The 27,261-nt window shown below is 46.5% G+C and overlaps 1 protein-coding gene across 3 annotated transcripts in view; it reads right to left on the bottom strand.

Moving 5' to 3' along the window:
- Positions 1 to 289: 289 nt before the first annotated feature.
- The window catches only part of VAPB (VAMP associated protein B and C), a 51,566-nt gene continuing 24,594 nt past the window's right edge, over positions 290 to 27,261 (bottom strand). For 2 of the 3 annotated variants that reach the window (XM_047744277.1, XM_047744276.1), the window contains 5 exons: positions 25,174 to 25,326; positions 10,130 to 10,233; positions 6,688 to 6,768; positions 4,589 to 4,765; positions 290 to 1,774 (listed from right to left, as the gene is read on the bottom strand). In XM_047744277.1, coding sequence (XP_047600233.1) covers positions 1,616 to 1,774; positions 4,589 to 4,765; positions 6,688 to 6,768; positions 10,130 to 10,233; positions 25,174 to 25,326 — 674 coding nt within the window. In that variant the 3' untranslated portion in view covers positions 290 to 1,615. The remainder of the gene's footprint in view (positions 1,775 to 4,588; positions 4,766 to 6,687; positions 6,769 to 10,129; positions 10,234 to 25,173; positions 25,327 to 27,261) is intronic. The other variant, XM_047744278.1, reaches the window with a different exon arrangement.

The raw sequence follows: 27,261 nt of genomic DNA, 5'->3' as shown, positions 1-27,261 counted from the left end.
GAGTTCTTTCTACCCAGGGGCAAAGCAATGGAAGGGCAAGGGTGACCACCTGCTTAAGATCTTCAGCAGTTTTATTTTTGTGCTCTCCGTTGAAGCCAACCACACACACACACACACACACACACACACACATACACGCACACACGATTATATATATTCAGTCATTAAACATACAGATTTCTCACTGATCGGGCTCATTTTAGAACCAACCTTTCAGTGACAAACAATAACAAAGAAAACCGTAAGAATAATAACCCCCACAGCAAGTGTGACAAAATGACGAAAGAGCTCTTAGTTCTGGGGCTTTATTTTTTTTTTCCTTTTTAAGATGCTACATAGTCAAACAGAATTGGATTGGTCTTTTATGGCATAAAATTAATTTACAGTCAAACTCTCAATCACTACTCGACGATTACCTGAAGAGACTCTCACCCCTCTCCCTGCCCCCACCCCGCTGCTTCCCTGTCTGCTGCTGCCCCTGCTGCCCCGCTCCGAGCGAGGGCCACACGGGAGAGGTCAGGACCAGACTAGGGGCACGTGTGCTGGAAGTATGACGGGAAGCAGAGGGGCAATGAGGAACAACACGGAAGCCCGGCCAGTCTTCTCCATTCGACAGGGAATAGAGCTGACTGTTGCCACTAAGAACCCCCCTTGGACGGCTGTCATCTAGTCACACAGACAAACCTTCCTGGCAGCGCTTCGCCCACAGTCAGTCAAGCCACCCCTCCACGTGTACGCAGGGCCCGGAGAACCTCCCGAGAGGAGCCCACAGCTCTCCAGCCGCAATGCCAGCAGCTCCCAGCGGCACCAGGTGGCACAGATGATGTGTAGCCCACAGCAGTAATTATAATCTTGTGGCAATAAGGAAACATGAGATGAGATACATGAAATAAGTTAAATGTGCATTAAACATCTCTGAATAACAAGTGAATCTCGCTACATGAACCGACAGTAATTCAGCTTGGTCCCTTTAAGAGAACAAAGCATTGACTTTGATTTCCAAAGTGTTGGGCTAGTCGGTCAGCATCCACCTCCCGCTCCCCACGGGCAGATCCAACGCTGCCACAGCACAACGCCATTGGCTTCTGACCCCGTCCATCAGTCCCAGGGAACCAGCGGCCAGGGGCAGAGCAGAGCAGGGCATGGAGCAGCAGCCCAGGGGTGGGTGAGCAGGTGGGGGCTGCTACATGGAGGGGATGGCCCTCCCACCGCACTGGGCTCCCGCTCCCCAAGGGCCAGCACCAACAGGCAGGAAGAGTGTCTTGTTCTGAGAGAGGTAATCAACCCAGCCACAGGTACCAAGGCTACAAATGTTTAAAGTGACACTTACGACATGCCATTACGATTTAATCACGGTTTCCCTCGTCATTAATAAAGACCATTCTTTCCCCCCGATCATTTACTATACATTTTTCACTTTCTAAAAGATTGTTACATTATAATTGTGTGTGTGTGTATGTGCACGCGTGCGCACGCGCAGGGAGGGGGTAATTTAAAGGCAAGACCTGTGAGATGTCATCACACATTAACTTCTTTTTACACATGGTTATGATCAATTCAAACCCCACGGTATGGCGGGCCATCAATCCAGTAAGCCACCCTCCGCCGGCCGCCTCTACAAGGCGATCTTCCCTATGATGACACCAACGATGAAGAACAACACCACGAGCGCCAGGAGCCGGGCACTGGGGCCCTCCTCCTTCCCAGCCGCAGCGAATGCAGGAACGGGGCTGTTGCTCTGCGCGGTCTTCCTCATCCGAAGTCCATCTTCTTCCTACGGGAGCAAATGCACATTTCAAAGACAACCCAAGACACCAGGAGCAGCAGATAACCGTCCAGCTTCGCAGGGTGCGCTTGCGAGCAGACCTGAACCTCACGGCGTGGGCCAGCCTCGTCAGTTTTCAAAGGGAGAAACTGAATCCCACAGAGAAGGCACTGGCTTGAGGCCACTGAGAAAACGTTGCCAGAAGCCCCTCTTCCCTGCCACCCACCCACACGACACAGCCACGCACCTTTTTACACCATGCGTCTAAACAGGCACACCCTGGCTCCCCATCACTTTCAGAGAAAAAGCCCTTGAGAGGGTCAGCCAGGTCCTTGGCACCCTGGGACCATCCACCTCTCTGGACATGCCTCCCGGCACCTCTCCTACATCAGACTCCAACCCTCTGTCTTCCTTTCCTCTACTGAGCAGGCCTCCTTAACCAAGTCAAAGGTTTTGAAATGACAGGCACTTCCCAAAGCACAAGCATAAAAATCACAAGAAGCTACAAAGTGGGAGGCCCAGAAGCTTTCAAATGCAGAGCTCTGTATCGATGAGTTACGTGAAGGCTGCTGTGCAGAAGACATGATAAGTGGAATATCAGAATGTGACTGAAGCTGATCTATGCATCTCGGACATTGCCTACTTAATGCATGGAATAGGAACCTTCTCCTCCTTTACTGCTCCCAAGGCCAAGTCCACACTCCTCAACATGGCACGCAGCAAGGCCTCTCTGCTCGGGCTCAGGGGCATCTCTGGCTAACTACCCCATCTATTGTCCCCACACTCATCAGTCCTGCAACCAACATGCAGCCAGCCCGTCGAGCTGAGTCTCCATGGCACTTGTGGCCGTCTCTGTGGGGCCACTCATTACTCGGGTCGTCAGTATTTGCGTCCCCAGTGACCCTAGTCAGCAAAGAGCTCCTCAACAGCAGGGACAGCTCGTGTTCGCGCCCACAGCGCCGGGAACAGGGGAGGGCCTCGGGAAATGTGCTGGTCAAATGAAAGAACGAGACAACACGAAACAAGAAATCAGTGTCGGGCAGGATAAAGAATCTTCTATTGTCAAGACTAGTCTGATAATATTTTAAAGATATTCTGCTCATGGGGCATGGCCAATATCGCTGCATAGTGATAAACGACCGATGTTATTCGATTAACTTCCAAAAAAAAAATGGGCAGAGCAAAATACAGCATTTATTTTATTGGGTTTATATAGAAGCTATTTCTACCTATTTATCACTTTAAACAGCACAGGACTCTGTTCCTGAAGAGAAATACACTCAAGGAGAAGCTTTAGGCATATCTTGGATTTTTAGCCAAAAAGTAAAGTGGCAGCTTCATAATTTACTCCATACTAAAAGAAGTTACTGAAGGAGGCAAATTAAGATTACTGCAAAGAAAGAAGATGATGCCATTCTCCAGACACTGTTGATTCTCTCCTGTATCGACGGCACGGTCAGAATAAAAGAAGAAGTCACCTGAACGGGATGTATTTATTACGTGTGTCTGGTGCTTTGGTGGTTAAAGAGCAGAAGCCCAGGGCATGGGTGAGTGGCATGATCGAGAAGAAGGGACCAGACCAGCCTCAGAGTTAAGCTGCAAAAGAAGTTCCTATGACTAGATGTTCGGAAACATTCTCTTTAAGACCTTGTCTGAAACAGACATACTTTTAAAGCTGGAAGGGGCCTTCAACATGTTTTGCGAGCGGAGGCCCGGGAGACGCTGTGACCACCACAGACTCAAAGCCAGTCAAGTGTGGACAGTCACTGGCACAACATCTCAGGCCACCAAGGCCAAATGAAGTGCAGCCCGCTTGCCTTCACCACCCAGCGCAACCTGACCTTCTAACACCAACGCCAACCACCTCGTCAATGTCCACAAGCTGGAGACTCGCATTTCTCCTTCTATAATCTCCACCTGTCGACTGTGACGACTTCCCATCTCTAATCTCATCATCATGTGAACAGTCTGAGGAGACCCTACTGGCCAGACCCACCTAGAATCCTCAAAGAACAGAATTATGCCTGTGTTAAAAGTACAGGTCGGTATTTACCTATTTCCTCTACTGAGGAAAGATTCTCACCCACCTGGGCTGGAGCAGGGTTTGACACTGTGAATTCAAGGTAACCACTGCTATTTTGTGTTTAATCTCAGAGTCCGTCTTCAGTTTACACTCATGGGAGGGCAAGAGGGGCTTTGTTTCCTTACAAGAGGACAAGAGTCTGCACACTGAGGAGGAGAATGGGATGGATGTGGACTCTGAGGCACAAAGCCTGGGTTCAGTTCCCATGGCAAGTGTGACCTGCCTGTCACTTAACCTCTCTGTTCCTCAGTCTCTTCATCTGTAAATTGGGGATGGTAAGAATCCCTACCTCACAGAAGGGTTTAGAAGATTAAATGAATTATAACATGTCAAGTACCAGGGAACAAGAATTTAAATAGTTGAGAAACTTCTGCTCAGGGACAATGGTTGTCAATTAGGGGACGGGGGGGGGGGGGGGGGGGGGGGGTGGTGGGAAGATGTGTCAGAGCTCTTTCAGAACTTGATGAAAGCCACAGAAACTTCTCCCTAGGGAAAGAATGTGGAAATACAAAACAATTCTACAAAACCAGGGATGGGTCAACTTCCCCACCCAAGATCACAGCGGGAAAGCCCCTGTTTTCTGTAGACGAGCAGGAAATGAAACGCCGCTGCGGAGCCTGGCCGGCCTGGTCTGTAGAGCATGTGACTCTTGCTGCCAGGCTTGTGAGTTCAAGCCCCGTGCTCGGCGTGGAGGTTACTTAAAAGAATAAAATCTTGAAGAAAAGAAAAGATGCCATTACCTTGAACTGCTTGTTCTCCTCCCGGAGCCTCTGCACCTCCCCCTGCAGCCTCTTACACTCGTCCATCACCTTCTTCACTTCGGTGTCATCCAAAGAAGAGCTCAGAGCTTTAGACACCGTTGGTGTTTCTGTCTTTGATGCAGTTGTGGGTATAATTTTATTTATTTCTACATCATGCTGTTCAGAAATAAATGAAAGCCCAAGTGTCACCAACTATGTAATAAAGGACTTTTTTATGCAAAGTAAAGTAGTTCTCAGCAAACACCACACGTGGTAGCGTTTCATCCACACTGTAACATGTCACATTTGTTTTAAAAATGGATCACTTTATCTCGTATCTTAATAATCTAAAGCAACTGGGCCCCAGAAATTATGGATAAGGGCAAATAATGAAGTTCGGCTGAGACTAATGCTTCAAAAGAAGAGAAAAAGGGCTGTGCGTACTGCACTATCGAGTTCCTGCCTTGCCAAAATCAGCATATCGTAATTGTGCAAGCTCAGGAGTTATTGGCCACAAATCACTGTCACCAGGAAGACCTCGACACCCCCAGGACGGGCCCGGACGGGGAGGCGGGAAGCCAGGGAGGACATTCCACAGAGGGCGATTAATTTCACCAAGTCAGAACTTGAAGCCGGGCTGAAGGTGAAACCAGCTCCATGTCTGCAATACCTCAACTGCAGGGGCCGCACACCCCCACTTCGCTTCGGAGACAGTTATGACCGTCTCTGGAGAGTGAGCGGGGAGGAGCCGGTACCCGGGAGGGCATGTGGTGGTCAGGTGTGCTGGGGATCACTGGCCTGGGGGTCCCACGCAGCTCACAGAAAACGACTGGCTCTCCCTATCGCACTCTTGGGCTTGACCCTTCCTCTTCCAGGTGAGAAGAAGGGAACCCCGCAAAGGGCGAGGCCCCCATCTACAGAGCTGGTACCGCACAGAACCAGGAACAGAGCACAGGTCTCACAGGTTCCCCAAATGACCTTCCCAGGACAAAATGTGCAATGGGAAGAGACAAAATCGGCAACAAAAAACCCCCATTACCCATTCAAAGAGGCGGGATCAGGACGGCAGTCAGTCGCCGAGCAGGAAGGAAACACTGAGCAGCAGAGGCACACGCCAGCAGCCTTCCTGCAGACCGCTACGGACGATGCTCACAGAACGCGAGCGTTTCCATTTCCCAACTCCGGCGACTAATGGCCAGGGTAGTGGGACTTTCTGCAGGGTGGCTTTTTCAAACAATTTAAGCTCTTCTGACTAGGCTGAAGGAAGGTCCAAATCAGCATTTCAGATACAATCTGCTCTCGCAACAGGTCACCAGCAAGGGCCATGAGAGGTCTGCCCCGTGGCTTCACAGAGAAAAGCGAGCGGACAGCTCAGGGGCAGCTGGTTCTTGCCTTCAGCCCCTCCGGCAGCACGGGGATGGGGGGCCTCCCAGCGGGAGGCGGTTCTGCCCCCACCAGCGCACCCCGGGCAACGTCTGGGGACAGTTTTGGTTGTCACGCAAGATGGGTGATGACCGGTTATCCAGTGAGGAGAGGCCAGGGTTGCTGCTCAACATCCCACATGGCCCAAGACGGCCCCAGTGTTAACAGTGCTGAGGTTGAGAAACCCTAATCTAAAAGCAGGTTTAATGAAAGAGGCAGGAGGGTTAAGGGGGTGGCGAGGTGGCGTTAGGGGAAAGAGCAGACAGGAGACCTAGGACAGCAGTCTGTGAAACCAGAGAACCCGAGAGCTTACCACCTGTCCGTCAAGCCCCGTGATAAACGGCAAAATCACTCCCTGCTGTGGACTTACCCACTCTTTACAGCAACCTATAACTTTGCCAAGTCAGAGAAGCTCTTTAGGATTTATGACATTTCACCAGCCAACAGGTTGCACTTCCCAAGAAAAAAAATCGTTTCAATTAGTTGTCTTTCCACCAGTCTCTCAGAGGCTGATTTCATGAAGGCCCCTTATTTGTTGACTTCAGCTTATTTTTTTCCATCAGACATCAGAAGTAGGAAAATAATTTGCCAACTTAAATCCTGGTTTTGCAGGAGATGGTATGCAAATGAGTATCAGCTTGTAACATTCAATTATTGTTAACGATAAACATACTTACTGGTTTATCATTTTCTGCTGGCAATTCAAACACACATCTAAGTTTTGAATCCATAAGGTCTTCCGGTTTTGCCTCCTTCCACTAAAACAATTTAAATTTAATAATCAGGATATTATAAAGCTTCTGGAAGAATAATTTTCTTCCTATAACTGACAATTTCAAAAAAATATTCTTAATGAGAAAGCCTGGGTGTATATCAAATAAAGAACTTACGTCTGAGATTTCAATATTTTTAACAGGACAAGATTAAATACAGTAGCTTTCCTGAATATTTATTACACTTCACGAACCCCAGTCCTGCTGCCTGATTCCTCCAAGCCAACCAGTGCTGCTCTTGTTGCTCGTCTGTGGGAAGCACATGGAACAGAGACAACCACAACCAGAAGGAAGAGGAATTTTCTAAATTATGTCTGAGCGGTCAGAGGTAACTCTGGCTCTCCTTAGGAAAATAAAACTTACTCTGCAGGGTGCACCCCTCTTAGAGTAAGCGTATACCACGGGGGAGTGGTTTGAGAACTTCACTGCCAACTACTAAGAGGGCACATTCCGGAGCACGCCGCTGTCTGGGCTGACCCCCACTCCCTCCAGCCTGCTAGTGGGGACACCCTCCTGGCTAAATCCAGGCTCCGGGAGCAACGTACTCCTGGCTTAATCCTCCTCCTCTGGGCAGCGGAGGGCAGGAATCCCAGGGTACGCCCAGAACTGCAGACCAGCACAGCAGGAAGGTTACAATGCGGAAAACAAGAACAAACTCTCCCCCCCTTGCCCCAGGACCATGCAGGAGGCAGCTAGCGCAACACAGGTACCAAGAGCCGAAACCAGGAGACCATCTGTATGGCGAACAACAGGAACTGCCAAATAAGCCCCGGCAGACCCCTTCCGTGGGCTAGCATGCCACTCAAATGATACTGAACAGTACACGGAGAAAATGCTCAGAATCATAAGGAAGGAAGCCGCAGACAATATTTTAGTCTGTTCTATGGACACACACACGAGCATCTGTGTGCCTGTGTGCGTGTGTCCAAAGAGCATTAAGCAAGGCTCATCACCAGACCAAAACCACCAGATGCGACTGCTAGTGAGCAGGACATTCCCGTGCTCTCCAAGTATCCAATCACTCCGGAGCACCACAGGTGACCTATTAGCCACAAGGGGCAGTTGCGCCTTGACACCAGAAAGTTGGCAGTCACCATCTTAACCAAGTAATCCAACTTAACATCGTCAACAGAGGGACAACCCACTACTAAATGCCTTCTGATGCGATGCATACAACGACATTACTTACGGAATGTTCTTGCCAAAAACATTTAACCTGAATTTCATCATGAGGAAATAACCAGACAATCCCAGAACTGGCCTGGACTCAAAATATTCAAAGTCATGAAAAACACAAGGGATGAGGGTATTATACTCCAATAGAGTAACAACTAATGGTCATTTTGAAGCAACTGGAAAATGCTGCATACAGGTTTCTCTGTTAGATCGTATGACTGGATGAATGTCAACTTTCCCAGCTATGAGGACAGTGCTGGGACTATGTAAGACACTGTCCTTGTTCTGAAGGGTGTAGGGAGTGAGTGTCATGAAGTCTGTGTCTTAAGAGTTAAGTGCTTCGGCATAAAAAAAAGAAAGTTTATGACAGAAATGAAGCAAATGTGGCAAAGTGTTCAATGGTGAATCTAGGTAAAGGTTATAGGAATAGTCACTGCATAATTTTTTCTGCTTTCTGTATATCAAAATACCAAAAAATAGTTTAAAATAAAGAAATAGCATGAGGCTCTAACAACAATAGTTAGGTCTAGTATAAACAAATTATAGGTCACTTTTAGTTTTATTTTTGCTTATTTGTATATCTCCAAAATCTCCTCCAATGTATATTTATATAAAAAATTTTAACTGTTATACAAATTATCATAAAAGGAGTGAAATTCATCTTTATTGTATACAGAGGCCTGGACCACAGCAGCACTCAGATCCACTGCACTCTGGACACCGTGCCAGGTGCTCGACACACAGAGCACACTGATTCCCACAACAATGTTAAAAACCAGGTTTTTAACCCCCTTTTACAGGTGACCCAACCCTACAGAGAGTTAATGAAAACTGCCCAAGGCCACAACATTAGTACAAGGCAGAGCTCAGCCCCATGCCCGAGACGCCAAGCCCATGCTCTTGTCACTAAGCCATGCAGCAAAAGCCAAGCAGAACACAATCTGGATATTCCAAATTTTGTATTTGCTATACATTTCCTTGCTCCCACAAATTAACATGAAGTGACACTCATGTTCTGGGAAACAAAAGAGAAAGCAGTAAACGCCTCAATGATCACTCTTATGAAAGGGGAAGGTCACCTACTGTCACTCGTCTCTCTCAATCTCCAAGTATCCAGCTCGCAATCATCTCCTGCCCCAAACTTGAACATCCACAAAGATGGTCATTTATGCTTTTCTAAGACTAATGGAAAAGGCTGAGGTGACACTGGGATATGAAGGGAAGCGGTGCATAGAAAGCCCCTCACATAGAACTTTTGAAAGAGAAAAACCATAGAGCCTTGTGAGCTGCGGCTGACTCCCATGTGCAGGTGCTCCCCGGAGGACCGGTCCCCTAGCGTGGGCCGGCAAGCTGCAAAGTGATGTGGGTGTGGAGGGAGCCCCGCCTTCTTTTTCCCATCTGTAAGCTTGAGGACTGGCCACTCCGTCCTAGCTGGGACTGTGCACAGTAAGGTTTATCTGTACACTGTGATTCCCGCAGACACCAGAATGCCAGCTGATTTATTCAAACATTAAAAAAAAAAAAAAAGCTCACTTTAAGGAGAATTTCCATTATAATCTTTTCCCAGAAAAAACAATAATATAGTATCATTTATTTTATAAAAACAAAGTTATCTTATTTTTACCAAAATTAGAGACAGAGTTAAACATGTATTTAAGCAGGGGGGAAAAAAAAAGAAGGAAACTAGGGAGGGGGAAAAAAATCCTGCTTACCAGAACCCAGTGAAAAGCAAACGCTCAAGCGCTGCAGGACACTGAGCATCCCGCGCGTTCACATCCCTCTGGGCTCTTAGGGATGGGGGCGGGTACAGGGAGACATGGTAAAAGACATTCCCTAGACTAAGAAACACCCTTTTCTATGGGAGATGGAAGCGGGGTATAAAGGAAAGGAAGGAATCCTCAAACTATTCAAGACACAACCCATCAGAACAAGCAGCTGCTGAAGCAAACTGAGAGGGAAACGTCAGAAAAGAGCAGTGTTCTGGAAAGTTACACATAATGTTAAAATCAAAGTTTGAGAAAAACCATAAAGGTAGTCAAAGTACAAACCTCCTTGAAAACACCATTCCCCTTTTAAAGCAATTGTGACACATCTTGAAATGCATGCACCCAAAATTCTGTACCTAATCATTTTAATTACTAAAGAAAAGTAAGAAGCATTCAGTACTTACTACTGCTTCCATATCAGAAGTGTCAGTCGGAGCAAACATAGACTGAACCATAAACTTGTGTTTACTTTTCTCATTGGGGTCATAATCGAAAGGCTGCAACATCACTGAGAAAGAAAATATTGCATTAGGTGGGTCAGAGTTTGGTCGCCAGCAGCCATTTATGCTCAAACGTGTGCGTCGGTTGTGCAGCACTTTACCAGGATTCTCACCGGAGCCTGACAACGGCCCAGGTGAGGCCAGCGGGGCAAGGTGCCCGGCATCTTCTCTGCTTTTCAGATCTCAAACCTGAGGTCCTGGGAAGTCGGGGGACTTGCCGCAAGTCAAACAGCAGGTAGTGGCAGAGCTGGGACCTGGGTGTGGAAGTCGGGTCTTCTGACTCCTAGCCCCTGGGTCTTTCACGACGGCCCACCTGACACAGAGGTCGGCCACAGGCCCTACAGACCAGGTAAACCAGGTGTAAACATCACATGCCTTTTTGCTCAAGACAACAGAGCGAAATGCTCTCTTCAGAAGTGAACTAGAGGGGCGCCTGGGTGGCTCAGTGGGTTAAGCCGCTGCCTTCGGCTCAGGTCATGATCTCGGGTCCTGGGATCGAGTCCCACATCGGGCTCTCTGCTCGGCGAGAAGCCTGCTTCCCTCTCTCTCTCTCTCTGCCTGCCTCTCCGTCTACTTGTGATCTCTCTCTCTGTCAAATAAATAAATAAAAAAATCTTTAAAAAAAAAAAAAAAAGAAGTGAACTAGAATAATCCAAGACGTGACGGTATCATTTTAGTTTTCTTTGTCCATTTCCCATATCAAAGTATTCAAGTACTGTGTCAAATACAATTTTGCCCATGCATTGTTGGGAAATTTTCACAACCAGCACACTCACAGCATAGAAAAACAACCACCAGCGTACACCTCACCTGTCCTCCCCACGAACCTAGAGGAACGGCACAGAAAAGCCCCCCGCAGACAAGTCACGCCCACTGCACTGAGGCACCTCCCCGCTCCTGCTGGCTTCCTTGGAAACCACCACCCTTGTTAAGTGGCGGCTGCTTTAAGATACGCGATCTGCTGCAAGGCGCAGGCTAAACCACACATCTGGTTAAGCTCCCTGACACACACCTTCTTCTCACACAGGAAAAGCCTCCTATCGCCCCGATCATGAAAAGCGCTAACATGGATTCAGCATCCCCCGTGAGCCAGAAACCTGGCTACGGACGGCAGGTCTATTAGGACCACATCTAAACGTGAAGAGGTAGGTACTGCTGTGGAGGTTATTTTAATGCCTGTTTGTTTTTAGACGAGTAAACCGGAGCACGGGATGGTTAATGAAGTTGCCCCAGGTCACACCACAAAGGGGGGCTGCTCACCTGTGGGTGGCCCGCCATGAGGGACTTCCCTGAGCTCTACCAGTCCGAGTGCTGCCCTTCTCCAGCACCTTCCGTGCAGGGCACCCAACCAGGGTTCTCTGGCCTCTGAGCCCCATCTCACGGCTTCCCCTAAAGCTTCACCATCAACTACCCCCTGCGGGAGATAAAGGGCACGTGTCCTAAACCTCAGTTTGTCCTGAACACCAGTTCACAAACGAAGAACCTGAGGCTAAACGAAGCGACATGACTTGCTCAAGCAGCAAAACTTCAAGAAAGAGCCAAGGGCAGCCCAGCACCCTTCCGCCATACACTGGTCACTCCAACAGGAGGCAGAGGCACATTCTGTAAATTCACATTCCCCATCACATCTTATAAAAGTAAACATGACACAGCACAGAAATGCGAGTGTCCCCTCGACCCTGGGGACAGAGAAAGTCTACCGCAATCCCACACCACACCGGATTTTGGTGTTTCGGTACACGCAGTCACCCGGGCAGTTCTGCCGCCCACACCATCCGTCTGATGAGTTCTCAGCTACAGGGCACTCTACTGGGAGACTCCTTCAGGACAAAAATCAGTATATATACAAACTTTCTTCAATTCTGGCTTTATATGGGGCACCTAGGTAGGTCAGTCAGTTGTGCATCCAACTCCTAATTCAGCTCAGATCATGATCTCAGGGTCCATCAGATCAAGCCCTGCGTTGGGCTCCACACTCACAGCGAAGTCGGCTTCTCCCTTCCTCTGTCCCTCCTCCCATCAGGCGTGAGCTCTCTAAAATAAATAAATCTTTAAAAGAAAAAATTCAGGGCTTATACACACAAGACATCAAGTCTAGATAGCAACAGAGATATTCTGAGTACCGCAATTCCAAAGTGAAACCATCAGCAGAGAGAACAAAAGGTCATTTAAAACCCAAGATCACTCCACCTGGAATTTCACTCTTGCGGGTACAGAGACACAGTTCCCTCCCAAAAAAGCAGTTCCTGCTGGAGGCTTTGGACCAGGAACACAACTACTGCCCTTTCTGGCACCACCAAGTTAGCAAGAGCTCTCCTGTGGATGGACCTGGGGCATTGTTACACACGTGGGCTCAACACTTGACCCTGGGAACAAATGAGTGGACGAGCAGGTCAGCCCCACAGACTCTTCTTCTGAAAGCTAAACTGCCATCGTGCTTTGTCCACCTCCAGGAACAATGCAATAGGGAAAATACACCTGATAAACTAGAGGGCCGGGGCCTTCACACGTGCTGTGATCTTTCTTGGACAGGGGCTGATAACCTTTTTTGAAGTTGGGTCACGGTGTTCAAACTACTGTCTGATTAATGTTCCTTTTTAAAAAATTTTTATTTATTTGAGAAAGTGAGAGAGCAAGCGTGAGTGGGTGGCAGGGAGGGGAGTAAGAAGGAGAAGCAGACTCCCACGAAGCAGGGAGACAGACACAGGGCCCAATCCCAGGACCCCAGGATCAGACCTGAGCCGAAGGCAGTCCCCAACCAACCAAGCCATCCTGGATTAATGTTAGTTTTTTAAAAATTAATGTGAATAAGGTATTGAGAATTTCAGATTTCACTTGGCTGTGATAAAATCCTGCCCTGGTATTTATTTAGTACGGGAAAAAAGAGAACTCTGCCTTAGATGACACTCAGACCCCCAGCAGCGCACAAGCTCTAGGAGCACAACCGCCTCATCCTTGAGTTTATTTTTCCAGCCATGAAAGGCCCCCTAGGGTCTGCCACCATGGAGCGCTCTTAGGCTGAACCAGAATTATCTGTAAAAAGCACCCAGCGCACAGGAGAGGACAGTAATCAGAAGTCGTTGCTAATTTTCAGAGTGGGCTCTGTAACTCAAACTACGTTGGGACACACACAGACAACCGACAGGTCCAGAGAACCAAAGCCCCCTCCACCCGCAAACAGCCTCAGAAAGATCTGCTGTTCCCCCTGCAAATCCCTGCAGTGCACGTGAGAAAAAAGAGCCAAGAGACCTTCCTGTGGATACCAGGCATGCACTAAGGCAAAACTGACCCCTTCCACCTCTCCACCCCACCCAGTCTCCCAATCCACAGTACCTTCACAGTGCCCCAGGAAGGAAAGGAACAGGACCTGACCAGTGCCGACTACATACAGGCACCAGAGAAGGCGCGCTTTCACTGCACCTCCCATCCGGTCCTCACAACAATCCACCAAAGCAGCCCAGTCTCCCTCAGACCCCACGGCCAACATATTAGAGGAAGAGCTAGAGCTCCACACTGGCTTTGCTTCCAGAGTCAGATTCCACACCCAGGTTCTCAAAGCACTACCCGCAGACCCCAAGGGTCCCCCCATGAGGTGATCCATAAAGTCAACAGCGTGGACATGAGAACACCACGACATTCTGTCCCTCTGCCGGTGCCGAGCTCTGCGGTGATGGCCGGTGCAGAGCCAAAGTAAAACTCTGTGCCTCAGCACAGGCGAGGCAGGGTCTCCATGTCAGGCATCGCCACACACTTGCAGCTTTTTTTAAAAGACCATTTTCACTTTTAATATCCTGGAGGAAGCAACAAAAAGGATTCATTCTGCCAAACTTCGACCCTTGACAACACATCTTATCACTCTGTATGAGGAAACGCAGACACACGTGAAGCGTTCCGCTGTCTTGGGAAAGGCGGCTCCCCCACGTTTAGACTGTGAGCTGAACTAGAAGGCTTCTCCTGGAACACCAGTTACTAGAAAGAACAATGGACAAACAATGGTTATGCAGAGCTGGGCAGATGGCAGGTATCTGCTCAAAAAGGAATGAACCGCGCCTGTATTTCAAGGGAAACAACTTAGAGTAGTTGTTGCCAGTGATAAAATCCAAGCTTTCTACCAAAGGGAGACCCTTGAAAGACATCTACCTGACATCAAGAGCTCAGTTTCCCAAATACTTGAAGACTTTTCTGATGAGATCAGTGATGTTTTGGATATTGCGTCATGAAGTGTGTCAACATCTGGCAGATCTACATAACTCCGCTAACATACAGTATCGCAAAAGCCATTCAGAGTGCAAGGGAGCCCTGTGCATTTTAGCGAAACAAGTTCAAACAGTTCACCATCATGGTTTCAAGATTCCACATTGTACTCAACTTTAAGAAAAGCGCCACTTGGTAAGTTTTGGTGTGTTATCAAAGTATAATGTCCACAATTATCTGAAAGGCTACTGAAAATCTCCCCTTTCCCAACTACATGTGTGAGGCAAAAATGGTTTCCCTTCACATACATTCATCAAAATAACACCTTGTAACAGACTGAATAAATGTAAAAGCAGAACATGAGAATCCAACCTGTCTTCTAAGCCAGATGATAAAAGAGATTTGCAAAACATGTCAAATAATGCCAGTCTTCTCCCTGAATTTTTGAAGTTATTTTTCATTAAAAATGTCACTGTTAGCATGTTATTAGGTGAACTAATCCTCTTTAAATTTCCCAGTTTAACTTACAACATGATAAATACTGATATAACCCCCAAATGAAAAGTCTCTTTGGGTCCACAATTTTGAGTATAAAGTGGGTCTTGAGACCCTGCTATTCTAAAGGAGTTGCCTCCCGTGCCCCTCCAGGAGGAAAATAACCTAGTTAAACAACTCAAGTGAAGGCATCGCTTGCGTAGCGCCTCTCGGGAGAAAGCACAGTTTAAAAGAGAAAGCAACCGGGCACCGGGCTTGCTCAGTCGGCGGACAGGGCCTGCAGCTCTTGATCTCCGGGTTGTAAGTTCGAGCCCCATGTTGGGTAGGCTTATAAACAGATTACTTAAAAACAAAATCTTTAAACGAATAGATAAATAAATAAAAGAGAAAGCAACTTCATACAAACCAAGCCCTGAGTTGGCACGGATGGCACGCAGCCAGGCCTCGGGTAGAGACAAGAGCACACGCGCAGTCATGCACGCGCACCTGCTACAGGAGGGGGTCTGGGAGTCCCTGTGCTCCTCTAACCAACCCCCCGGCGGCTGGCTCCACCTCTGCAGACGGGTGTGGAGATCTGCAGGTGCCGCTGGGTGTCCAAGGCGTCGCCCGCACAACTGCAGGCCTAAGAGAGCAGCCGCCTACCTCGCTGCCACGGGGCAGATCTGATCTGAAAGGACAGCTGCAAGTTTATCGCTTCCATGTGGACCTTTGCGTTCGACAAGAACGCGGAAACACTAGGCAGCGGGTATTGGCAGCAATCAGTCCACCTTACAAGAACGCCGGACACAGCCAGAGGCAGGGTCTTGTGAAATACAAACAAGCATGAGGCTGGCGAGCCGAACACGTGAAACTGGGAGTGACGATCGTGGCCTGCTGGTGAACCTCCAGGAAGCTCCCTCGGGGTCTGGGGCGGCCTCGGCCCTTCCCCCACTGCAGCCACTCTCCGCCCACCTGCAGCAAGTGGAAAAGGTGTTTGCCACCCATCAGCTCTCCCCTCCTCGGGGGCTCCCCATAGGCAAACAAGAGTGAGGAAGTTGTGGCCACCCAGACCCCGAGAGCCTTCATAAACCCTCGCTGTGCCTCAGTATCCACATCCTCCCCAGCCCAGGTCGAAAAGTTTGTGTTTCTTAGCTGCTATCATCTCATGTCCAATTCAATTTGCTATACCCGACCGGCTAGAACTTGACGAGGACATGACAGAAAAAATGTTGTTCATCGTCCGTTCTCGCAGCTCCACACATGCAAATCGTGACAGAAGTTATGTACTTTCTTCCGTGACAGGCTATAAAAGAGCTTCCCATTAACTTAATTTATTTCACTTGAATATCAGAGACACTGATGATAAAACCCTCTTAAACAAACCATCTATCCAACTTTTAAAACGTATCTGCTGCTACTACATTAAAAAGAAGCCGGTTACCAGGAGACCGCTCACCATTCCCCAGCGTTAATGCCTCGTGAGTCAGTGTCTGCCCTGTCAGACTGCAAAAGCAGGGTCCTGTTAGGAAAGGGTCTTTGGGGGGTAATAAAACAGTGGGTCAATAAGATCAGACTTCTTTCAAAAGAGAGGAAATGCAGAATATATGTTTCTAAACAGCCCCCCTCAGAGAAATGATGACCTCATTTCTGGGGAGCACAGCGGCTCCCCAGGAGAACCCAGGCAGGCCCCCTCCCTTTCACGTGCAGCAGTGTGAGCAGAGCAAAGGTGTGCAAGTCTAACAAGCAGCATGGCACGTGCTTTATTAATTTTTTTAGTCTCAGAATCTTACCTTCGGGATGTCCCTTTCCTCGTTTTCCATGGCCGCAATCACAGCTCAGGCCCCCACTGACAACTCGATTTCTCCAACTAGGAGCTCTTCCTCCGTCCTCCTAGTGACTCTCCCATCAGATCACCCTGCACAGCTCCAATATAGACCCTGTCAGTCTACTCTCCCCTGCACACCCTACTTGCCTTCACCACATTCCTGACCAAAAGCCCCCTCAAAAAAAAAAATCCTATTTCCCAAGTAAAAGACGATCAGTTCAACTCTTCCCAGTCTCCTCAGCTTTCCTGGTATGGCCCCAGAACAGGTACACGCACGTTGGCCACACCTCCACTCCCAGGGTGCTCTGGTATTACCAAAGTCTCTTCTTATCATGTTGGTCTGGTCGTTGGCACATCTCTCCCGGTCTCCCTGCCTACTCACATCTCAATATACCAACCTTCTGAACTTCACCCGCTAACCCCACTTGGTAACGAGGGCATCTCAAAGTTCGGCGTGCATCGGAATCCCTTGGAGTTCTTGTTAAAACACAGGCGATGGGATCCCACCTCCAGAGTTTCTGATTCAAACATCTGCGGTGGGGTGGGGCTGAGAACATGTATTTCTAACACAACACTGATGTTGCCGGCCTGGGGACCACTCCCGGAGAAGGCACATTCGATATATCACCGAACACTTCGGCCGCCACCAGAATGCTACCTCACACCCTCGTTCTTCATTGGGCACCTTACTCTACTAGTGGACACTGCTGACACTAAGATGCCTAAGCTCCTTTCCACATGTCTGCCCTTCTACCCAATCTGACTGAGACTGAGACCAGAACTTCATGTTTTGATAGTTCACATTCTGGGTATTAGTTTTTAACTGCTTGGCAGATGGGTACCTTCTTCCCTCCCAACATTCGAAGAACTCTTGAAGCATGCTCCCTCTAAAACACTCCTTGGGGCAGCACAAAGAGAGGAGGCCTTCTTTTACCCTTAACCATCTGGCTTCCCTTCTGTCCTATCTCCTGGAGCCACTCTCTCCCACCCGTAGGTTCAGACAGTGGTTTCTAATCTTCCCATCACAACTGTCCCCTCTATATAATCTCTATATGTAATAACCAAAAGGCTATTCTCTACAAACTGCATTCATGGCCGAGTAATGTAGCTCCTGCTCTAGTTTTTTAAGGTGACCAGAAACAAGCCAGAACTTGATCAGCTTAAAAGACCAATGTCATTACCACACTGAGGTGAAGTAATTCTAGCGGAAAGCAAAGCAGCTCAGCACGGTGGGCTGTGTACCCTCATCATGAGTAAACTCAGTACTTCTTTTAGGATTCTCAAAATGCTGAAAATACAACTGCTTCCTGGGACTCTGCCTACAGATGCCTACGGATGAAACTACGAGTCTAGCAGGCAAATGACTGTATCTACTTATAAGGAAGTTAACACTGAATTATCTCTGTGTTCTCTATAGGATTTCCCAATTCAGTACAGCCCATTTTAGATGGCAAACTCCTCCTCGTCCGGCTGACTTACTCGTGCAGAGACCAGTGCAAACGTACCTCGGTGTCACTGGAAGATGAGATGTGCCAGATGCAAAGCACTGACCAAAGAACAGGCCTCACTCACTCTTTTTTATAAATGTATTTAAAACATACATCTTTTTAAAAATTCCAACACACTTTGCTGTTTCCTATAATACTTTATAATGTAAATGGAACGACACGATATAGCCTTTTTCTGATTAACTCTTGGGATTATGAACACACATTACATTCTCTCTTTTTTTAATTTACTTATTTATTTATTTGACAGTGAGAGAGAGAGAGAGAGAGAGAGAGAGATCGCAAGTAGGCAGAGAGATAGGAAGAGAGGCAGGAAGAGAAGGAGGGGGAGCAGGCTCCTCGCTGAGCAGAGAGCCTGATGCGGGGCTCAATCCCAGGACCCTGAGATCATGACCTGAGCCGAAGGCAGAGGGCTAACCCACTGAGCCATCCAGGTGGCCCCCACATTACATTCTCTCTTAGAAAGACCTACAAGCCATGGCTCTTGGGACTGACGAACCGGAATACCGAGAACAGGCTGCCCTGAGGCTTACATAATTCCAGGTCCCTTTGTTACTTCTGAACATTCTCCCTATTCGCCCTTCGTGATGTTCCTGTCCAGTCCCTCACTGCGGCTATCTCCCAAAGCCCTTTCACTTCATCCTGACCTGTGATGGACAGAACACCAGGACAAGGCTAACAGTGAGGCTAAAGTAAGAGAAGCGGTGCCTGGCTGACTCAGTCGGGGGAACATGTGACTCTTGCTCTCAGAGTTGTAAGTTCAAGCCCCACACTGGGTGTAAAGATTACTAAAAAAAATAAAATCTTTTAAAAAAATAGGGCCCCTGGGTGGTTCAGACAGTTAAGCATCTGCCTTCGGCTCAGGTCATGATCCCTGAATCCTGGGATCGAGTCCCACGCTGGGCTCCCTACTCAGCGGGGAACCTGCTTCTCCTTCTGCCCCTCCCCCAAGTGTGCTCATGTGCTCTTTCTCAAAAATAAATAAACTCTTTAAAAAAATTTTTTTAAAAATTTCAAAAATAAAGCAAGAATAAACAAGAGAGTCAAGATGAGGAGCTCAAGTGTTTAAATATGCAAGAAACTGGGGCCCCTGGGTGGCTCAGTCAGTTAAGTCTCTGCCTATAGCTCAGGTCATTATCTCAGGGTCCTGGATCGAGCCCCACGTCAGGTTCTCTGCTCAGCTGGGAGTCTGCTTCTCCCTCTCACTCTCCCTCTGTGTCTTCTCTCTCTCTCTCCCTCTCTCAAACAATATAAATAAATATGCAAGAAGCTATAATGAGAGAAAAGAACATAACTCTTGGCTGCTCCAAACTTGAGCTTAATTTCTGCAGAAAGCTGAAGTTACCATCCACTAAGTGAGATGTTCAGGGTACCTGATAAGTCCTCTTGATCATGATCTTTGAAAATATAAAGAATAGGGTGCCTAGGTGGCTTAGTTGGTTAAGCATCTGCTTTTGGCTTGGGTCATGATCCCAGGACTGGAGCCCCAGGAGGGGCTTCCTGCTCAGTGGGGGAGTCTGCTTCTCCCTCTCCCTCTACTACTCCCCATGCTTCTGCTCTCTTATTTACTGAGAGTGAGAAGCTGACTCCCCACTGGGCAGGAAGCCAGACTTGGACTCAGGGCTCTATCCCAGGACCCTGGGATGACCTGAGCAGAAGGCAGCCACTCAACCAATTACCAACTGAGCCACCCCAGTGCCCCAAATAAATAAAATCTTAAAAAAAAATAAAAAAAAAAAAGGAAAGAAAGAAAGAAAAATGTAAAGAATAAATAAATAGTGTCATACTCCTAAAAAGTGAAACACGGGAGTCGTAAGAAACTTGAGTATCACAGTAAACTTTTAAAAAAATCTTTGAAAGGCATAATTAGCCTGAATTTTAATTAATTTCCTTTTGTAAAAAAACAGAATTCTCATTTATGTGGTAATAAAGACTAAAGACGTCTTTTAGGTATGAATGTAAGTTGTTCTTATCTGAGAAGACTAAACTTGGTTCATGAAAACCATTTATAAAAAGGTTTCCCTTATCAGAGACTTCCAAAGCACATGATCAAACAAAGAACAATGTTGCTGTTAAAATGCCCAAACCCCCCAAATTGAGCTCCTGCTATCAGCACTTGACAGGCGAATGCCTGGCTTCTTTCTCTACGGGCAGTGCACTTACACGCTGGTGCTAATCACCTAAAAGCTCAGCCCAAGGTTGACTGATCCAGGGCAGGCAAGCAGCTCCATTAAACTGAGTCAGCAAAATCTTAAAAGGATTAATTATCAATTGCAATACTACCCAATTACATTAATTGACCAATGTTTCCATCCAAGAAGAGCTGCTGATATGCATTCTCTGTCCTCAGGATTTTACTGGAAGAACTTTATGCTTTAACATGTGATTGAAAGGAGTGCTGGAAAGGGTTGTGCGTCAGAAGCGAACACTGCTCCTTAATTCTCTGAATTTTAATTTAAAATACTGATTCAGACATTAGCAGATTGGTGTTTGTTTGTCTTTCATCCATTTTCAATTCCCAGGGTTCACTTAGTAAAGTGTATCTCTACCTAAATATTGGTATCTTTAATGACTCTTTCCAATGCCCCCCCACACAGATATTTTGCATTTCTAATTTGCCTGGTACAAAGGCAACCAATGTGCATAATTGAACTGCAAATGGAAGCATGCTTGCTACTTTAGTGAAATTAGAATTCAGTGAGGGTTATAAAAATATTAAACTTAATATCATATTACAGGAAGCATAAGTATTTTTGATGGGCCCATAATTTTACCACTTCACCTGCTGTATCTGCTGGCAAACATGGTTTGGAATATTAATGGAAAACTCCCTCATTATTAAACTGCAGTATTACAAAAAAAAACCTACAACCACTAACAGCTTACCACAAAGACATTTTCAGAAATTATCTACCTTAAAAATATTTTCCCACCAGACAGTTCAGAAAATAGATTTAATTTTGTAAAGGTAGAACAAATGGGGAGCCCCCCCAACTGCTTCAAACAATTCATTAATTCAAAAAGTTCTATTTTCCTTGCATTTAAAATCTCAGGGGGGAAAAAATCCAATCTCCTCTTCTCCAATCTCCATTTAAGTGTAGCTATTTTGCTGAGGTCCAGATTTGAATAATTCAAAACCATCTCTAGTAGATGGGGTGTATCAAGGAGCAAAGGCCAAAACCATGGCATTCTGGGCCAATTAATGCAAAGAAAAAGCACTCTGCACCCCCTCACCTACTACAATGCTTCATCCAATAGGTACAGACCACAGAGAGAGCCACTCAAAGAATGAGAAGAGACGAGCTAGATGGGCACCCACATGAAGTACAAAGAAAAGGACTCCCATCCTAGACCCAGGTGACTGAACCCCAAACCACCCCTTGGGGAATCCACACATTTTCACCTACAGACACAAAAAGTTTAGGTTATGCATGTTTCCAACCATTACTTTACCACCTAAGTTTTTAAAACAGAGCTGTTATTTTTTAAGGACTCAATAAGTAATTTGCCACCTTCTGGAGAAAATAACACGATAGGCCAGTGTCTGGACTTCTGACGCACAACGTAAGCTCCCTTGAAAGCTAAGAAGAGTCTCACAGGGTGTGTCAGGAAGGCATCTGACAGCTACGAAGCCTCCCCGAGTCCGCACCCATACAACCCTGATTTGTGTGCCTTCAAAACCTCAGTCCCCCTGGCCAGCTATGTGGGCGGATCTCCTCCTCCTCCTTCTCTTTCCTTCCCTCCCTGCCCCCCTCTCTCAAAGGATGATTTATAACCTTCCCTAATAGCTAGCACATCCCAAGGGTTTTCAGAAATGGGAGAGAAATAATGTACTAGGCATGTCCTTTGCGAGTATGCCATGACATTCTGTGTGGTAGACGGGGCAATGCTGGTAGTGTTTTAAGTTGATGTGATGGCCACCTTTTTGTAAATTACATTTGAAAATTCACTAGTGGCTTTTCACTAGAAAAGAAATGCATATCCTAGAAAGAAAAAGATATATATTCTTAAAATTAGAAAAAGTCAATTAATAATATGTATGGAATTAATTTATTTCTAAAAAGGCAATTCAAATCTGTACAATCCACATTGAACAAAAGCTAGCCAGTTTTTGTCAAAGCTAGTGGGAAAATAACACAATCCCATCCTATGCCATGCGTTTAGTTACCACGGCACTGGATTATACTCCATGAGGCAGATATTACGCCTTCCATTTGACAGATGAGAAAACTAGAACCTAGAGACATTACTGGATTGGCCAAAGATCACCCAGCAGGTTAAACAGCACAACTAAGCTTCCCGTTCAGCCTCCCAGACCTCACATCTAGCGATCTCTGAGGAGAGTGGGTGACACCAAAAGTGGCCATGTATACACCTGGCCTTTGGACAATCGGCACTGCCTGTCTGCTGGTGTCTTTCATGTCCTGAGGCTCCCTGAGGCTTCTCTCCCAAAAGAACCTAGAAACTCTACGTACTCACCAAGATGTCATCATACCGCTGCATTTGAAGAGGACCCTGAAAAACCCAGCGCTTTCCACCTCAAGATATGAATGTCTAATCAATGATACAATGGTCCCTCTGCACAGAAAACTACAAAAATGCATGGCAGCCTCCTGTGCCAGCTGGAGATGCCGGCCCAGAAATGCACCTGGTGCACCTCATGCGGTGAGGTTAAGTACACACCAAATAGAAACAAGGGAGCCCTGTCTCATGTGCAAACATGTAGGAGTAAGGCCTGTAGACACATGGGCATTCTATTATTCAGTTACTTTCCCCCAAGTACATAACATTTTGAGAACTGTGCTACTTTGTATTTTATATTCATTGTAAATGAGCGCGGGCCACCCTTAACACTGGTAAGGCGGCTTCGTGTCACCAAAGAGCCACCGAGGCAGGAGCAGAACTGGCTTCAAGTACCAGCTCTGCCACTAATCACTCATGCGACTCGAGATGACGATACCCACTCTCTGTGCCCCCGTTGTTATCTGCAGAAGAAGCGCCGCAGCCACACAATCTTCGTCTTCCTTAAGTTGGGAATTATAAATCAAACCAAATGCCCAGGGTTGTTATGTCAAAAAAATTCCAAAAAAAATTTTTTTAATTAAAAGAAATTGAAATAGGGGCACCTGGGTAGCTCCGTCAGTGAAGCATCTGAGTCTTGGTTTCAGCTCACATCATGATCTCAGGGTCATGAGATCGAGCCCCACATCAGGCTCCGTGCTCAACACGGAATCTACTTCAGATTCTCTTTCTCTCTCTCTCTCTCAAAGAAATGAATAAATAAAATCTTAAAAAACATTCCTATGATGGGCGGAGGGATGAATCTTTCTGAAAGAGACACACACATTTATATCTCACACTGGAAAGTATACCTGCACCGTCCAACTGCCTGTTGAGGCCGTTTTATTCAGAAATGATGCTGCTGCCCTCTTATTTACCATGAAAATTGGTAATTCTCATCTACTGACAACCTTGCTCAAATCTGATATGGGCAAAGAAATCAAGAGGAAAACCAAAGTCAGTAAAAGAAGGGAATAAAGATTTCAGGTGCCCTTGATTACAATAGAAAAATGGAAACCATATGGATCCAAGAGGCACAGAAATGCCAACCCCTCAGACCCCTTCCCTGAACCAGTGCACTGACTTTAGTCCAGCTTTGGAGCCAGACCCAGCGATCCCCATCCAGGCGGTGTCACTTGGTGGCTCCGTAAGCCTACAGCCACTGGTCCCCTCCTTAGTGCGGGGCAGGTAACGATGCATCCTCACAGGCCAAACGACAGAAACTACTGGAGATAATGCGTGTGCTGGTCCAGCGTAAAGGACACCCTCGATGGAATCTGGCTCTCATCCTCCTGACTTCCTGAATAACAACCCAATTCAAGAGTCCTGATCAGCTCTCGCAGCCTCTGAGAGAAGCACACGGGGGAAAGCTGGTGTGGGAGCACCATAATGAGAGAAACCAATGGATGTGGGGAGTAAGAGTTTGCAGAAATGATCAGATAATGAAACACCTTATATCTTTCCAAAGAGGTGAATCATTTTCTCTTACGTGTCAAATGAATAACCAAATGCATCACAATCAAAATCTGTCATGGAAAAAGCCAGTCAGGTACCCATTTCAATGAGCAGTAGCTTCTAATGATGCAGAACCCTCTGTGACACACAGTCTCCTGATTTTTACAGGATAAACACACACTCCCCCACAGCTCCTCCACAAATACAAAAGGCATGCTGGATCCAGAAGTTCTAATGAGCTGAAAGTTTATTCCATTTCTAAAAAAAACATTTAAACTCAAACCTATCACTTACATCTCCTTAATTCTAAAATCCAATTCTCAATCTGGGCACTTTACTAGCATCTTTTCAAAAGCTGGGACTTTGGAAAATATATGCATTCTCAGACAGAAAGGGAAAAAACCCATCAGACACGCACAGAACTTTCACCCTTGGAAATATTCCAGTCTCCTCAGTCCTCACCTCCCTGAGCTTTTCACCATCAGTAAAGAAAGTGCAGTTACCAATCACTGGGAATGACATGAGCCTAATGTCAGAAACCATTTAGCTTAAATAAGAAAATAACTCCATTTAGCGTTCTCCCACAAAGTAAAATTAAGTTTGTTTAGCCCTTTTTTATTTATTGCCAAAGGGCAGATTTAATTTCAAGGGAGTGAAAACCAAACTCATTCTGAAGCAAAGTCTGAAGTTACCACTTTACTTTTGCTTTAACTATCGAGGCGCAGAAGGCTGTAAGCATTAAACCAAAGAGGCATTAATTATGGAAAACCGACAGAGGAGTGGGACCCACTAAGCTTTTCAATCAGAGGGTGGAGGGACGAGGGAGACGTCTACTGTCTTATTTTGTTATGCCAAATGCAAATTTTAAGAAATCTTACTGGCTCTAGGGGGACTTTTTAGCCCCCTCATCGGCCTCCAGCTCCAGGACTTACCAGACACGTTAACGGAGGCCCCCGCATCGATGATCCCACTGTTGGGTCTCACGCAGTACCTACGCGGTGCTGTGGTCTTCACTTTAAAACACACATTTCGGTCTGTTGGGTTGCCGAGCTTTAGGTTGGTGGTGACGACATCGGTGAAAGGACCTGTGGAATGAGGCAGAGACTGACTGGACACCTTGTGAGGAAAGTTCAGAAGACTGACTGCTTTACGTTCTGGGGTGGGGAGGGATACGGTATGTGGTTGGGGAAGGTTGCCCCCTATCCCGGATGCGAGAAAGGCACTGACGCGAATGCACTAACAGCAGCATCTGAAGTTCACCGTGCTTCACCACAGCACCGGGCAACCTAGGTCAGCGCTCTAACGCCCAGTCTTTCCTTGCAACCTCACAACTTCATGGTTATTGTCATTTTACCAATAAGAAAATAGAGGCTTGGGCAATCCTTTCAGATCCCCTCTCTCTTCAGGAGCTTTAAACTATCGCTCAATAATCTCGAAAAAAAAAAAAGAAAAAAAAAAGGAGGAGGAGGAGAAAGAAAGAAAAAATAAAAGAAAACGGAGCCTCAGGAATATGTGTTTCTTGTCTAAGTATTCATGCTAGTTAGTGGTGGGTAGTTAGGATCTGAACCAGGCAGCCTGAATCTAAGACCAGTTCTTAACCTACATTAAATACTGATTTCCACAATAAGATGAACTCTACCAGGGAGAATCTGAAGGATTAAACTCAGGCCCCACAATTATCAAGGGCAGAGTGTGCCAAGAGTAGCAGATGTAAAAGACTTTGAGGTGTTAATGGTCTATAAACACAGAATCCACCACCCCCAACAAACACACGATATGGTATTGCTGCCGTGGCGTTAACCACAGCAAGTTCAGAGTCCTGCTAGGCAGCCCACACCTGAAACGTCATATTCGGTTTTATAACTACGCAGGCGACTGGAAAGACTGAAACAAAGCTCAGTGCCCTGAGGGTATTTTTTTATTATTATTATTTATTCATTTTCTACTTTATTAGATTTTTTAATTAAAAAAGTAAAACACGCTTCTTAAAACAAGCCAAACAATAAGAGATGTATAAAGAGGAAGTTAATAAGCTTTCCCTTGTCCCCTGAGGTCTAACGGGGGAGATCTTCTCACATCATCTATGCTTATACAAACAGCACATGTGTGCGCACGCGCGCGCACACACACACACACACACACACTCCCACACGGGGAGACAACAAATGGATCACACTATTCAGGTTACTCTGAAACCTGCTTTTTTTCTACTTACCACTCTACTGTGGATACCTGACCACCAGGTTTATTAAGGAGTCAGTGGGAGGGTTGACTGTAAGACCTCCTAGGTCCTTTTCAACCTCTTTTCAAATTGACATCTTTTCACCATGTAAATCAGTGGTATCTCTGTGTTTCCTCCACACAAGCTCTTTGCTACCATCTCTACATTTACAAAGAAATAGGTGGCGGGGTGGGAAGGTCTGTGCCGCTATGTTCACAAACCAAGAAATACATAATGTTGGTTCATCCGTTCCCTAAGGAAACCCAACAAAGACATTCAAATCTGCGCCTTGAAAGTTTTTCAATGAGACTCTAAGCTTCTTAAGATAAAGATGATACCTTACCAGTTTTTGTATCTCCAGAATACAGAATACATTGTCTCTCCAGGCACTGTGCCTGGCATCTAGTAAAGGTCTCAATGTGTGTATCTAGATAGATGACAGATGACAGACAGACAGACAGACAGACAGAGAGGCAGGGAGGAAACTACCTGGTGGATAAGCACTAGCAAAATTAAAATCTCAAGCTACTTTCTCGCCTTCAGAAGTGCTCAGAGTATAAAAAATCAATCTGATGTGGGCTTAACTTAAATATAAATTAAGAAATCAATAATGATGGAAAGGAAGAAAGGAAAAGGGACTCCGTTCCAAAATCAAATAAACTACAACCAATTCTGCCACAAAGCTGAGTCTGAATTCGTGAATTTGTTCCAATGTGATTGATGTGCATATTAGGGGGACAATCTGAGCATAAAACAAATTTCATATTTGCTTGTGCATGATTTCATCTGCAAGAAATGC

The sequence above is a fragment of the Lutra lutra genome, chromosome 9 (assembly GCF_902655055.1).
Source record: "Lutra lutra chromosome 9, mLutLut1.2, whole genome shotgun sequence".
Taxonomy (NCBI): domain Eukaryota; kingdom Metazoa; phylum Chordata; class Mammalia; order Carnivora; family Mustelidae; genus Lutra; species Lutra lutra.
Note: the sequence above shows the minus strand (reverse complement) of the source record. Positions and strands in the feature narration are given on the sequence as shown.